The sequence below is a fragment of the Pelobates fuscus genome, chromosome 6 (assembly GCF_036172605.1).
Source record: "Pelobates fuscus isolate aPelFus1 chromosome 6, aPelFus1.pri, whole genome shotgun sequence".
NCBI classification, from domain to species: Eukaryota; Metazoa; Chordata; class Amphibia; order Anura; family Pelobatidae; genus Pelobates; species Pelobates fuscus.
Genome location: NC_086322.1, coordinates 271532723 through 271548549, shown reverse-complemented (window position 1 = coordinate 271548549; position 15827 = coordinate 271532723). Strand labels below are relative to the sequence as shown.

The window sequence follows — 15827 nt, the reverse complement described above, 5'->3', positions numbered from 1 at the left end:
TTGAAATCTGTTCCCGTGATCTGATATTTTACACAGCCAAAATAATCCTTCCGGAGCTGTAAACAGAAGTACTATTAACTAACACACAATATTTATAAACATTTATTTCTACAACAAAACAATGAATAATGCTCGATGTGCATGACACATATTTACAGGGATACTATAGGCATCAAAACAAATTTAGCTTTTTGATAGGGTCAATTGGCAGTACTTATTAGGACTTCTAAAACACTGGGGCTTTCCACCCTCTTTTATTAGCTCAATTACCGCAATGTATATAGACTAAAAAGCCCAGGTCATAATGCCGGGCACAGATCATATGCCGTTCTCTCTGTCGGAAAGCACAAGACAAGGTTGCCCCCTCTCCACCTCCTATTTGTACTTTCCCTGGAACCCTTCATTCAGCAAATTAGGGGAAACCCACACATAGCAGGAATTCCAGTGGGAACAGTTAACAATAAACTTTCAGCATATGCTTATTATGTATTGTTTACTCTAACTGGTCTAATAAAATCACTTCCCTATCTACTTCATACCATCACAAACTTTGGAAAAATAGCAGGATATAAAATTAACGTTGATAAATCTAGCACCATGCTGTTGCCTGCTGAACTTACTACCATACAGAAAACTTGTGTCCTAGCACTGAAATTGGAGATGATCAAATACCTAGAAATTAACCTTACTTCAAACTCAACAATCGTTTTCGGAGCTAACTATTTACCCCAGTTTAGCACACTTTGAGATAATATAGATACGTGAGGACTCCGGTCAAACTATTTAGAATGGGAAAAACCCTAAATGATACATGCTGGACTGGAGCATGTATCACTGTTTAATAGCCCTTATTTTTGTATCTGTTTTCAGACGAAAAATACTCTGCTGAAGTGGACTCTTGGACAACCGGAGAACAACTTGCTGGCTGGCTCCTTCAGTCAAGGTGACAGTGTGTAATTGTTGATTATCGATAATGTTGATCTGCTTGTTAATCTGTGTACATGTTATTGAATGTATATAATGGTTTGTAACTGCATATTTATCTGTAAATCACTGTTTTTCTATCCTATCCCTGACTCAGAGGTCTGGGGGACATTCCACGCGGTTGGTCAGTTTCCATTCTGGGCACTGAGCAGTGGATAGACTTGCCTGGAAGTGATTATTTATTGGATGTGATCGCAGAAGTTGAAGATGGAGTTCCTCCTTCTACTTTCAAAACATCTGATTATGCTTTTGGAGATGATTATAACATTCCAGAGCCTCCTCCCAACTTTGCACCTGGACTCCCCTTTGCACAACCAGGTTTTGATGCACCTGGATTTCCACCTTCACCATTATCTGGGCCACCTGGACCCCCTGGACTTCCACCACCTCCTCCTTTACCTCCCCCATTTATGCCATCTTCCCGAGAAACGTGAGTTACGGGATCAATTCAGACTTTTTTAATACCAGGGAAATTCATATTTATGTGGGTATATTCGTGCCATTTGAATGTTGAGATGTTTTAGTAGACTTAATTTTATTGAAAAATTGGGGAGGGGATGGGGGGGATTAATGTGATTGACTTCAACTACAATCTGAAATAACACTGGGTAGGGTTTAAGGGACACTATAAGCAAGAATTGAATTTTTATTTTTTTTACAGTCTTTATTTTTTGCAGTGAGAGTGATATGTACAGGTTTGCCATGATATTTCAACGGTAGTGTACACAACAGAAAGAGTGGCAAATGTGTAACGAGATATTGCGAGAATACTGCACTTTTTATAAAACAAAATTCACAAGCAAGATAACAATGCCTAGCAAGATGACTAAACATATGATCAGAATAGCAGGGGTTGTAAAAAGAACGTGGAGGATACAGGCAAGTAGTGAATATAACAAGAGACTAGGCAGGAGTGGTACAAGCTTCTACATAACTACAGCTTCACGAAGGTCAACCGGTGAGGCTCACACATTGTAGGGCAAGTGATAGGTAAAGTAGGGGCCCTAAGTGGGTAAACTAGCCAACTGAAGAAAATCAATCAGAAAATCATAAAAACATGGAGAGCAAAAAGAGTAATAAAGTAGAATTTACTATGGACCATGCGGTCTCTCACTGTGGTGTAACTTGTAGGATTAGGGTAAGTCCCCGGAGCAATCCATGATGTTCAGCTTATACCCACTCTGGAGGCATGAAATGTGGACCTGGGGTAATGGCTACAAGGTAGTTGCAGGTGTGGTATCAGTCCCAATTGCACTGTAGCGCTGCGGATAAGCCAGATGGGAGCGACTGCCGTCTCTCAAGCCCCATGAGGATACGCAAGGCCACAGGTGACCCCCAGATGTGGCAATTGCAAGAAAACCAATTAACCTTAGTAAAGTGGTTTTGGTGTATAGATCATGACCTTACAGTCTCACTTCTCTGCCATTTATGAGTTAAATCACTTTGTTTATGCAGCCCTAGTCACACCTCCCCTACATTTGACCTACACAGTCTCCCTAAACATTTTGTGTAAAAACACAACACTTTGAAAGTAAACACACTGTGCTGTCCCATCTGATTAAAAATGTTTTCATGTAGTCTGTGTGAGTCAAAGTCAGGACAGGTATGGGTAGGGCTGCATTCAAAGAGTGATCTAACACCTAAATGGCAGAGAATTGATCAGTCAGACGACAGGGACATGATCTATCTAGGGGTATCCCTTATGAGTCCCCAGGCCCACCGAGACCAAAATAAACTGAAACAAGGGAGAGATTGATTGCTCTGAAATTAGAGATATATCACATATGTTTCTTTCAGGGAATTTAAAACATACAAATTGTTTCTTACTAGTGACTCTCACAGAAAGGCAATGAGACTGCTCTCAGAATAGGGCTGCCCTTTGTGCAGGGCGAGTTTAGCACCAGTTCTAGACTCCATGTTTTGGTGAGCCCCACAGGTGCAACCAATAAAAATGTATGTGTGGCCTTTTCTTAAAAGTCTAATTCATGCTATTTCTTCTTCTTTTTTTTCTTAATTCTTTATTTTTGTCGTGCACGTAACAACAACAGGCACACAGAGCCGCATCAGCTTCTGTATGCATTTTTCATAGCATTTTACAATGTAGCAGGTTAATACAGCAAGTTTTTTTAAGTTTAAGAACAAGAACATAAAATATAATTCTGTTGATTAATGGTAGGTTGGTATAAACACATCATACTAGACAGGCTTATGATCGATTTCTTTGTTAAAGATTAGTATCAAACTTGCTACATATGTCGCTCCATAACTTATACAAAATGCGCATTGACTTTGGAAAAAGCCCATAAAATAACAAGAATACTATTGCACAGGAACATATTGCAAATCTATACATTAATAGTACATGCCTATCCCTGACATATACCTTCTTCTTATGTGAAAGAAATACAATATGTCAAAACCCAAAAAACTAATTCCACATATTTTGAATGCATTAAAATGTACTTTATCAACATATTAAAAGCCTACCCCAAGCAACCCCTGACGCACACATAAGTACTCAGGACTTTCATGCAATATAACCTGCTTAGACCCGTAGCTATTACATAAAATGCATATCCCTTACTTAGACAAAACTAAGCATAATCGCACTGCTTAATTCCTCATTACTAGATAATAATTGAGACCACATTTACCTACAGCCTTAAGAAGCATTTGCATTACTTATTGAGTGCTGCGAGTATGCATTAAACATGGAAGTCTTTATTGTTATTTTTTTTTAAGCTACGCTAGACGCAGGACAGTACTTGATTACTCTAACTTTAATCTAGCGATCAGACCGATCTACTGTTTCGCCTTAATCTTTAATTTTTATTTTAACACTAACTCACTGGCATGCAACAGTGCAGTAACTGTTAGCCGACGCTAAGCCTGTTGTAACGAATGCTATGTTCAGAAGTGAAGCGAGGTCACGCTATGTTATGTGTATGCCCAAGCAATGAAACCCGTTAATGTTCATTACATACTTTAACCTTATAAAAATGTGCTAGACTAAACATGTACCTCAATGTTCAAAAGCTTATAATGTGCTGGAGGATTGCCTTTGGGGTACCACACGCGCGACTGTACTAAACTTAAGTACAACAAAAATAAAGAATAAAAAAAAAAAAAAATTGCCTACCGATGGAGCCTTGTTTTCAGTGTCTGCATATGAGTCTGTGCTTTGATTCTAAATCTAATTTGAATAAATGTTTGTGTCTCTGGAAAATATTTAACAGATTTTGTTGGCTAATATGCTATGTGTCGGGACTTTACTGTTCCATATTTTTCCTTTTGTCTCAGGAACAATGTCCCAATTCCACCAGCACCACCTATGCAAGCCCCCATATTGCCAGCTGGTACGTACCCAACCCAAAACTTTGCATGTCACAGAACGTGAATGTTTGTCTGTGTGTGTGTGTAATACAGTGCTCAAGGGGAGATTTCATATGTATCTTTTTTCTACATCTTGTTTTCTGACTTTTCTCTTTGAAGGTACCGTGAAAGTACTGCTTTATTTTTTTTATTTTTATTTTTTTTACTTCAGCACTGATATATTTTGATATATTTTTTGGAATAACTTTAACTGTAAGATTTTCATTGTAATGGATGGGGTTCGTCATTCTTTTTCTTTCACTTGCTTCACAGGTCAGAATAACTCACAGAGACTTGATAATTTTGTGGATCAGGCCTTCAGCCAAGTTCTCTCATCCCCATCAGTATGTATCTTCTATTTCTTCTCATTTTAGAGGTTTTCATCTTTTTTTTTTTTTTAAATTCCCTCACTGTGCGGACTCTGTCTTTTTAGGATATGGACATACCAGACAGCCTCAATTGGCGTATGAAGGGAGGTGGTGGCATTGGACCTACTCGCCAAGGTCCTTACAACCCCGCTGGTGAGTGCTAGTGATCACTGCTTACACTGTTTATTTCAAGTGTGCTGAAATACCCAACATTACACAAACATATATTCCTGACTCTATAGTGTTACAAATACCTTAGAGCCCCCTTTCTCCTCTAAATATAGCAAAACCTTACCTTTATTGTAGTCTGCTGCTGCTGGCTCTGCCCCTGATCTGCCTGCTTGGCTGACATCATCAGAAGTGGTATTCTGAGCAGGGCCGGACTGGCCCACCGGGATACCTGGAAATTTCCTTGTGGGTCGCGGCACCTGGGGGCCGGGCAGACAGCCCTAATCATCAGGGACATGTTATTTAAATGATTTTCCCCTCGGACTGTGCCAGCCTGTGTCAGTCCGAGGGGAGTAAAGAGAGAGGAGTTGGGGGCTGGTGCAGCCACAATTAGGATGCTGGCTGCCGGAGGGAGACCTGTCAGTCTCCCTGCACAATTTACAGCAATTCAGGTGGCTTGCCCTACCCCCACATATAAATTCCCCCCACCCCTGAACACAAGCCCTGCCCCAACACGGAAGCTGCTGACCTAGCTGGAATAAAGAGAGGACACACAATGACACCTTCACCTACCAGTGCCATGTAAGCTTTGTGTGTGTGCCTGCTAGTGAGTGAGCTTGTGTGTGTGTGTGCTAGTGAGGGAGCTTCTGTGTGTGTGTGCCTGCTTGTGAGGGACTTTGTGTGTGTGTGTGTGTGTGTGTGCCTGCTAGTGGGGGAGTTTGTGTGTGTGTGTGTGCCTGCTAGAGAGTGAGCTTGTGTGTGTGCGTGCTAGAGAGTGAGCTTGTGTGTGCGCCTGCTATAGAGTGAGCTTGTGTTTGCTAGTGAGGGAGCTTCTGTGTGTGTGTGTATGTGTGCACATCTGCTAGGCAGTGAGCTTCTGTGTGTGTGTGTGCCTGCTAGGGAGTGAGCTTGTGTATGTGTGCCTGCTAGAGAGTGAGCTTGTGTGTGTGTGTGTATGTATGCCTGCTGGTGAGTGAGCGTGTGTGTGTGTGTGTGTGTATGCCTGCTGGTGAGTGAGCTTGTGTGTGTATGCCTGCTGGTGAGTGAGCTTGTGTGTGTGTGTGCCTGCTGGTGAGTGAGCTTGTGTGTGTGTGTGTGTGTGTGCCTGCTAGTGAGTGAGCTTGTGTGTGTGTGTGTGTGCCTGCTAGTGAGTGAACTTCTGTGTGTGTGTATGCCTGCTGGTGAGTGAGCTTGTGTGTGTGTGTATACCTGCTGGTGAGTGAGCTTGTGTGTGTGTGTGTGTGTGTGTATGCCTGCTGGTGAGTGAGCTTGTGTGTGTGTGTGTGTGTATGCCTGCTGGTGAGAGTGAGCTTGTGTGTGTGTGTGTGTGTGTATGCCTGCTGGTGAGTGAGCTTGTGTGTGTATGCCTGCTGGTGAGTGAGCTTGTGTGTGTGTGTGTGTGTGTGTGTGCCTGCTAGTGAGTGAGTTTGTGTGTGTGCCTGCTAGTGAGTGAACTTGTGTGTGCAGTGAGCTTGCCTGTAGTAACCATGTGTTTCAGTGAGCTTGTCTGTAGTGAGCATGTGTGTGTCAGTGAGCTTGTCTCTAGTTAGCATGTGTGTGTCAGTGAGCTTGTCTGTAGTGAATCTGTGTGTTAGTGAGCTTGTCTGTCGTGAGCATGTGTGTGTGAGACAGTGAGCTGGTCTGTAGTAAGCTTGTGTGTGTTGTGGGGATATTTATGGGATGATAATATTAAACAGTCGAGAATTGCCCACTATTTCAATTCTCTTAGATCTAGAAGATCGTTATCATGTAAGGGAAATGTATTCCATACAAATAAAATCACAATTTGTTATAAAAATAGATGTAATTTATTGTGACAATTAATAATGATATTAGGCAACATGCATGATATAATCAGTGAATATTTAGTATAACATGAGTATGCAATACAATGGCATAGCTATACACGTTCAATGGCTAACACAGTACAAAGCTACAGCTTCAGCTGTCAAGACTAGATTTATAAGGGTACATACAGAAAGTTAAACTCCAGCGAACAGCCATAAAACCTTGGCTAACAGTTAACTGAATAACCATTTCAATGCTGGCTAGATCCTCCTAGGCATTTAACATCCTATTCTTATGTAATTTTCAAATAAAATAACATTTAAACCAGCTCATTAATCATTTCCTAGAACCATCCAATAAGAATAATCTACCAGATTCTATAAGCCGAATTTTCATTTGCCTTAAAAGATATCTTATCTTATTTTAGAGCAAATCAATACATCTGGATAAAAACATTGGTATGCTAACACGTGATAACATCACACTAATATATATAATTATTCCTAATTCCACCTGCAGAATGGAATGTTTATAACTATATATTCTTTAGTTAACTAAGATTTCTAAATATTGAAATCTGACCGTGATTTATCCAGTCATATATCATGCTATTAGATTTTTAATTAATTTAGATTAATTAAATAAAACCAGCATAATTACCAGTTAAGTGGATGTTATCATCAGATGAGTAGGTAGTCCCAGGATTGGTTGTATGCGTGTATGATTGATTGAATGGAGGTGTGTAAGTAATAGTGTTGCTTAGAAAGTAAGAGTAAAATTCTAAGTGTTTCTTGAGTTGCGTCCAAGAGAGTTTAAATGTTAGTTAGCCCCAGAGTGAATATCTGTCATAGACCTCTCTGCATGTCCGAATCTGAAAGCCCAAACTCCAATTTCAACTCCCTCTTCTAACTAACTCTCTTCCCTTTGTCCTAACTTTTAAAGGGAAAGATTCTCTGTACGTCATTACTTGATAAGGCCAATAGGAAACTGAAGGTGTGGTCAACCTGCAGATTGCAATTTAGGTATTTGGTCCATAGAGGGCAGTCTCGCCTCACTAAACCTTCCTATCCAGGAAACAGTTAACTTTTCCTGATGACATTTTTGACATCATTTGGCTTATCTATATGACTACCTATAACTTACATTTTCTGTCAGTTCAAAGCATTTGCCTCAGTCTTTGTGTCGGCAATTTTTGTCGTAATTTCTAAAATTGACAGTTTAAACTTAATTTAACCTTTTTACTTTACAATGGGACCTTGGGAATTTTAGAAAGTAAAAATAATTACTGAGTCTTATCTGGTCACTCGTGTCTGGCTTTCTTGTGTGAAGCTAGCATTAAGAAGAGTATTCCACCCCCCTTCTCTGTTAGACTCATTGCCTTGTTTATATAATGCATTCCTTAGTTCAGGCTAGATACAGAAATTGTATGTGTCTTTGTTAGCCTGAAAATAGCAAAATGGAGTCTGCTCTGTTCTGAGTGACTCAGGCAATATACACTTTTAATTTCTATCATAGCACAAAATGTCTGCCGATATAAATATCCTGACAGTGTATCAGAGTTTGTCTGTACTAAATGTGTGTGTGCACCAATAAGCTAATCTGTGTGTGTCATTAATATTGTCTGTTAGTGAGCCTATTTGTGTGCATCAGGGAGCTTGTGTTTTTATGTCAATTAGCTTATGTATATCAATGAGATTGTCTGTGAGCCTGTGTATCAATGAGCTTGTGTCAGTGAGATTGTCTGTGTCTGCATGTGAGTATGCTTTACTGTATAATTTAATTACCCTAAAGAAATCTAAACACACAGACACACTACATAGCACAATGACTAATGGGACTGGCATAGATTATTTTCCAGGGATGCTTTGTATCCCCAGTCTGGCCCTGGTTCTGAGCCAATCGCAATGCTTTCACATTGGATTGGCTGAGCTTGTCAAGAAGGCAGATCAGGGGCAGAGCCAGCACAAGTCAAACATAGCCCTGGCCAATCAGCATCTCCTCATAGAGATACATTGACTCAATGCATCTCTATAAGGAAAACTCAGTGTCTCCATGCAGAGGGTGGAGGCACTGAATGGCAGTACTGCACAGTGTGCATCGCTGCCCCCAGGAAACACCTCTAGTAGCCATCTGAGGAGTGACCAGTGGAGGTATCCCTAGGCCAGGCATAGGCAACCTTCGACACTCCAGATTAAATTATACAGTAAAGCATACTCACATGCTAAATCTCGCGGCCAATACTCTATCCTAATCCTCCTTGATCTTTCTGCCACCTTTGACACTGTTGATCATCAACAGCTTCTTCACATTCTCCATAACTTTGGTCTACGGGATACTGCTCTGTCCTGGTGCTCCTCCTACCTCTCCCATTGCTCTTTCAGTGTTTCTTTCTCTGGCACTGCCTCTTCTACCCAACCCCTCTCTGTCGGGGTTATGTCCTCGGCCCCCTATTGTTCTCTATCTATACTGCCTCCCTTGGTAAACTCATCAGCTCCTTTGGCTTTCAATATCATTTATATGCAGATGACACACAAATCTACCTGTCCTCCCCTGATCTCTCTCCACCCACCTTGACTCGTGCTTCTGACTGCCTCTCTGCTATTTCCAACTGTATGGCTGCTCACTTCCTTAAACTCAACCTGTCCAAAACAGAACTTCTAGTTTTTCCTCCCTCAAGTGCTGCTACTCCTGTGTCTGTCTCCATCCAAGTCAACGGCACTACTATCACTTCTACCTCGCAAGCTCGCTGCCTAGGGATTCTTCTTGATTATGACCTCTCTTTTACTCCTCATGTCCAATCAATAGCCAAATCCTGTCGCTTCCAAATTAAGAACATAGCGCGCATCTGCCCATATCTAACGCCGGACGCGGCTAAGGTACTGGTTCATGCTGTTGTTCTCTCTCGCCTTGACTATTGCAATCCCCTTCTCACCGGTCTTACATGTTCCCATCTTGCACCGCTGCAATCTATAATGAATGCGGCTGCGAGGCTTATTTTCCTGTCCGGTCGCACCTCCCATGCCTCCACGCTCTGTCAGTCACTGCATTGGCTTCCAGTTAGATTTAGGGCCCAATTCAAAATTCTGGCACTTGCTTACAAATCCCTACATAATGCCGCACCAATATACCTATCCTCCCTCATACACAAGTATGTCCCATCGAGACCCCTGCACTCAGCCCAAGACCTACGCCTATCCTCTGCCCGGATCCCCACCTCTGATGCTCGCCTTTAAGACTTCTCCAGGGCTGCACTTCTTCTGTGGAACTCCCTTCCCTCCTCAATCCGACTTTCACCCGGCCTCCACTCCTTCAAAAAATCTCTGAAAACTCACTTCTTCATTAAAGCGTATCAATTACACTGTCAGCAGGTTTCTCATCCCCCACCCCATGACTCCTTTCCTGCAACTGTCAAAAATGACATACCAAGCACTCAATAAACCCTTCTCTAACAAACTATTTAATTCCCCTACTTTAACCCTTTGTGTCACTATACCCCACTCCCTCTAGCATGTAAGCTCATCGAGCAGGGCCCTCAACCCCCTCTGTTCCTGTACGTCCAGTGGTCTGATCTCAATTATGTGTCTGTTAGTCCACCCATTGTACAGCGCTATGGAATTTGTTGGCGCTATATAAATAATAAAATAATAATAATGTTTTGAACTACACCTCCAATGATGCTTTGCCAGCATTATGGGTGTAAGAGCATTATGGGAGGTGTAGTCCAAAACATCTGGAGTGCCGAAGGTTGCCTACCCCTGCCCTAGACTGTAATGTAACACTGTATTTTTTCTGAATAGACAGTGTTTACTGCAGAAAGTGATTATACTCACCAGAACAAATAAAATAAGCTGTAGTTGTTCTAGTGGCTATACTGTCCCTTTCACATTGATAGCTTCATATCCCTATGTGTGTTTTCTGCTCATAGTATTGCTCTTTTTTAATTTTATTTTATAAAACCATAAATTGTAAGGTGCACTGTGTTTGAGCAGGACGATCATCAGACAAATAAAATATCAGTAAGTTTGAGCACTCCAAGGTTTTTTAAAAATTACTTTTCTACGTTTTGACAAAAGCTTTTCAATCAGCCAATGTTGTGCACAAATCTCAAAACAAATTGTTAATGTTTCCACCCTCACCCAGACTTTTGTTGCCAAGCAAGTGTTATGTGTGTGTTTGTGTATTTTGCCCTGATTGTGTGATTTTATTGTAATATTGTATAGTATGTATATATAAGAGTTAATTTCACTAAAGTTTGCTGTAATATTAAATGTATTGTGCGCAGGCTTTTCGGGTGCAGGTATGGCCCCTGCATATGGTATGCCAATGATGAATGGAATGATGCCAGGGATGGGTGCCATGCCAATGATGCAGCCTATGCCAGGTGAGAATTGGGAAGAAATGCTTAGAATGTATGGAGCAAGACATGGTAGAATGTAGAACGTTTCTCTCCTGTCACTCATCTTCACTCTTTATATGAATTGGCTGGAAAAAGGGTAATAATACTGACTTGAGAAAAACAATTTGTTTCTCCTCCACGTTGGGTTAAAGAGATGCCAGTTAAAATGTTCCTCCCTCCTCCCCCAACATTGTGCTCTATCTCACCTCCCTTCTTGAATATGAGTTTTTGTGTATTATTTTTGTTTAGTTTTTTTAAACCCCCCTCCTCTCCACTCACTCTCCTCGCCAGCACGGTGTGCGCGCATGCTCTCTGAGCCTGCGAAATGGTCCAATCACATGCTTCTCTATGAAATGCCTGTGACTGGACCGCGTAAAGCCCCAGTGACGACAGAGGGGGCGTTCAAAGATCATCGCTGGGAGCTTCGCACAGCGCTGGATTCCAGGGGAGTAAAACCTTTTTTTGAAGGTTATACTGCAAATTGAGGGGTGAGGGGGGGGCTTCTCCATAGTGGGAATATTACACTGGAAAGGTTCCCCGTCTCCCTTTAAGAAGAAAGAAACATATGAAAAAGTAATGGTAAACCTGAAGTCATTATCACTTAATCATTGATTTTTTTTTCTCCTTAAATTAAACATTGTTGAGGATTCTGCCTCTATATGGATATGGAAAGTGCTTAGGCAAGCTGTCACTAAGCTCGATGCAGTCACAAAGTTAATACATTATGCTCTCATATATGTGATCACCTGTCTTTCATTTTCACGGCAGGTATGATGCCAGCACAAGCAATGATGCCCCAAGTTATGCCAATGTCCCAGCCAATGATGCCTGCAGTAGATGCTGCACAACTTGCAGCCCAGCAGCAAGCCTTCATTAATCAACAAGCTCTGCTCTTGGTAAGAAAATGTATGGCTTACTCTAGCAGGCTGACTAGTTGACTGATTATGTTGAGTGTAAGTGCCTGTCCTGTGCCAACATTGTTTGTGTCCGCTGTGTTTTGTCTGCATCTTTTCATAGTGCACTTTTGCATCTGTGTCATCACTGCCTTCTCATCTATAGCGAGTCACATAATGTGATCTTGTTGCGTTCCCTGTTCTTGTTTGGTGTAGTTTCCAACTTGTCCATACTTTCTGTGTGTACGATCTGAGAAGGTACATGAGTAACACTGTCTTCCAGTGTTTAGAATATGCCAGGAAGTTAATCAATAAATAATAATCTGGGTCTCATATGGAACACTACCAATAATTCACTGGTTTCTTGTAGCAGCATTCAAATTCTACACACTGTTGGGTACACCTATTGATGTTCTTCCAATGAACTAGCCAAGGTGGTCTGTACTTGGTTATCATTTCCCTAGTGTTTCTATTTCATAAATGTTGAATGCTGAGCTCTTTACATCCCTAATCCGATTACTAATTTCATAAATGGCTTGTTCCAGGCTCAACAGATGACTCTTCAGGCAACAATGTTATCTCAACAGCAGCAGCCACAACGTTCTCAGGATCCTCCCCAACGCACCAGAGAACGTTCTCCCCAACGCACCAGAGAACGTTCTCCCCAACGCACCAGAGAACGTTCTCCCCCGCCTAAACCAACTCCTAGAACTGCCCCTAAACCTTCTAAATCTGTACCTAAAAATGCGTCAAAACCAGAACCCACTGCTGATCCATCCCCTGCTCCAGCTACTGGATCTGCTCCCCCTCCACCCCCTGCTCCTCCTGCTCCTCCTGCTCCTCCTGCTGCACCTATAGTTTCAGCTCCTGCCACTATAATCCTGGAGTCCAAGCCTAATGTTCCGAGGTCAATGACATCCACAGAGGTAAAAATACCAACACATTTACCAAACTTAAAGCTGATTAGAAGACCAAGTAGTTGTAAGAATAGTAAGCAGCTGGGGAAAATGTAGTCATTAATGGCAGGGCATTATAGATCGACATATGAAGGGTGTGAACCGAACATTTGTTAGGGAACCATAGCAGGGGCTTCTAGTGGCTTATGACCAGTTTAGTAGCATCTGTAATAATAGAGTTTGTCTGTTATTAAAGAATCTCTGGATGTCAGAAGATGAGCTGGAATACTCTCAACAGAAACGAACCTTCCAGCAGAAGAGGCAGTTCTTCCAAAAGATGGGTGAGTGTTCAATGAGTTTACCTGAAACTAACTACCAACAGGCATACAAAATAGCTACTATGGGGTTGCTAAAATAAAATGAAAAAATACTAACCTTGTTTTCCTTTGTAGCTAGTCAAGAGATAAAAATAAAATCGCTGAGGCCTCCTTCCAAAATCCTACTTCCCAGCACAAGCACAGACAGTGGCAGTGAAAGTGAAAGTGATGTGGAGCCCCCAGAGCCACCTGAACCAGAGCCTCAACCTCAACCAGGTCAAAAAGGGACATATATTTTATTTCACATAACATATAGTTTTTTTCCCCCAATATAAAAAGTTAATGGGTCAAATGTATCTTCTGTATTGTATTGATTCAACTTTGACTTTTGCAGACATACCTATACCAAAGCCACCACCAGTTATACGTATTCCTCAGCCTCAGGAATTAGATGATGTAGAACCCACACCCATGGTGGTCGTGAAAAAGCCCCAGAAACCACAACCTAGCCACCAAATACGGGAAATAATAAAGATGTATCAAACTCGCCCACAACCTGAGCTTAAGCCTTTCCAACCAGTCAGGTGAGTGAGCCAAAGAGCATTTGAATTGAGGACCTAGATTAGACAATTAGAAGGTTATGATGAGAGAAGATCTAGCAGGATGGAATGTTCAAACTGGAATGCTATAGAATAGGTCATTATTTGTTGCTAAAGGAACATTGCATGTAGTCTTCTAGAAACACAAATTACTCTGGATCCTATTGTTCAAATTGGAGATGTTGTGACCTTCCTGTGAAAGCAGGTCTATGTTGCTATTTATCAATGACACACACAAGTGAAACATTTGGCTTATTAGCATCATATTTAGTAGAATCATATTTTCACAGAGACTATGATTTGGCACCCTGATTCCTCTCCTGACACTGTCATCAAAAAACTAAGCCATCAATGAATACTATCCTAGCAACCTACTTTTCTACTCTACCCTTACCTTTTGTGTCACATTACCCCACTCCCTCTAGCATGTAAGCTCATTGAGCAGGGCCCTCAATCCCTCTGTTCCTGTGCGTCCAACTTGTCTGGTTACTAATACGTCTCTGTTAGTCCACCCATTGTACAACGCTACGGAACTTGTTGGCGCTTTATAAATAATAATAAAAACAATAATAATAATAATAATAAAAATAATTGGGCCATCAGCAGAAAGTTGATGGGAAGGTTGTCTTTTTCTGATGACCTAGTAGACCGAAATAAACAACAAATCAAAAGGCAACTGTCATTAAAGGGACATGATGCATCACTTTGAGACAACTGTTTCATTCAAATGCTTAGCTTAGAATGAGACAGTTGCCTCATTCCGCAAACTGAAAAAAAGCAGGTAAATATGATTGTGCTTTCATGTTTATCAACTTCTGCTTTCTTCTGCTTTCCACACCCACTCTAGTGGGGGGACACTGTTCTTACCAATCCGTGTCCTATCCATAGGAATGCTGGAAATGTGCAGAGGGCATGAGCGGACAGATTTACACATGTGCAATTCGAAGATCTCTTCACCTTGCAACATGCTGACAGGGACGTTAGCGAGGGAGTCTAATCAGTGTAATTCATGCAGTGCTCCACAATGATACTTTGGTTCTGTTCTTAGTGGATTGGTTTGGAACTGAGCAGCGTTGGTATGGGGGAGGGAGAGAAACTCCAATAGCTGATAAACATGTCCAATAAGTTTATAGTAAGTTAATAAACATTTAATACATACTTACAAGTTTTTCTTGCTTTATTTTGGTTTGTATATTTGTTTAAAAGTGTGTGCTTGCTGTCTGAAAGGGACACTATAACCACCAAAGTAAATTTAGCCTAAATAAACCATTTTAGTGTATATATCATGCCTCTGAAGTTTCACTGCTCAATTCTCTGCCATTTAAGAGTTAAATCACTTTTGTTTCTGTTTATGCAGCCCTAGTTACACCTCCCATGTTTGTGACTGACACAGTCTCAATGAAAAAAAATGGTTTCATTTTCAATCAGATGTAATTACTTTAAACGTTTGTATCTCCTGCTCTGTCAATTGAACTTTAATACATACAGTATTCTCCTAGCAAGCTATTAAAAGAGCAGAAGATAAGACATTTTAATTAAACTGAATCTGCAGTAAAGGGAGTGTAAGCATTAGATGACTCTTTACAGGAAGTGTTTATGGAAGGCTGTGTAAGTCACATGCAGGGAGGTGTGCCTAGGGCTGTATAAACAAAGTGATTTAACTCCTAAATGACAGGGAGTTGAGCAGTGAGACAGCAGGGGCATGATCTATACACTAAAACTGCTTAATTAAGCTAAAGTTGTTTTGGTGACTATAAAAAAATAATAATTGTAAAGTGATGCATGCCCCACTTAAAGGGACTCTCTAAGCAACAAAACAGCTTTAGCTTAATGAAGCAGGTTTTCTAACTGATTGATAACGCTCTTACAGTCCATATGTAAAAATTGGATAGTAGATGAGGTTATTGCGCACACAATGGTATAAGATGCTCTTGATATACGATAATTGGTATATCCTATAAAGTGTAAACATAAAAAAACATCAAGGTGTAATATGTACACTAAAAAGGACAGATAAAAAGTAAATTGGAACACTCACAATGTTTA

General features: G+C 41.0%; 1 protein-coding gene across 1 annotated transcript in view; it reads left to right on the top strand.

Moving 5' to 3' along the window:
• MYO15B (myosin XVB) overlaps positions 1–15827 on the top strand; it is a 62732-nt gene that overhangs the window by 10326 nt on the left and 36579 nt on the right. Inside the window, exons 12-22 of the mRNA XM_063425868.1 lie at positions 871–943; positions 1082–1414; positions 4285–4340; positions 4630–4700; positions 4790–4877; positions 10963–11061; positions 11845–11972; positions 12515–12895; positions 13122–13206; positions 13318–13458; positions 13577–13766. Of these exons, the coding sequence (XP_063281938.1) occupies positions 871–943; positions 1082–1414; positions 4285–4340; positions 4630–4700; positions 4790–4877; positions 10963–11061; positions 11845–11972; positions 12515–12895; positions 13122–13206; positions 13318–13458; positions 13577–13766 (1645 nt within the window). The remainder of the gene's footprint in view (positions 1–870; positions 944–1081; positions 1415–4284; positions 4341–4629; positions 4701–4789; positions 4878–10962; positions 11062–11844; positions 11973–12514; positions 12896–13121; positions 13207–13317; positions 13459–13576; positions 13767–15827) is intronic.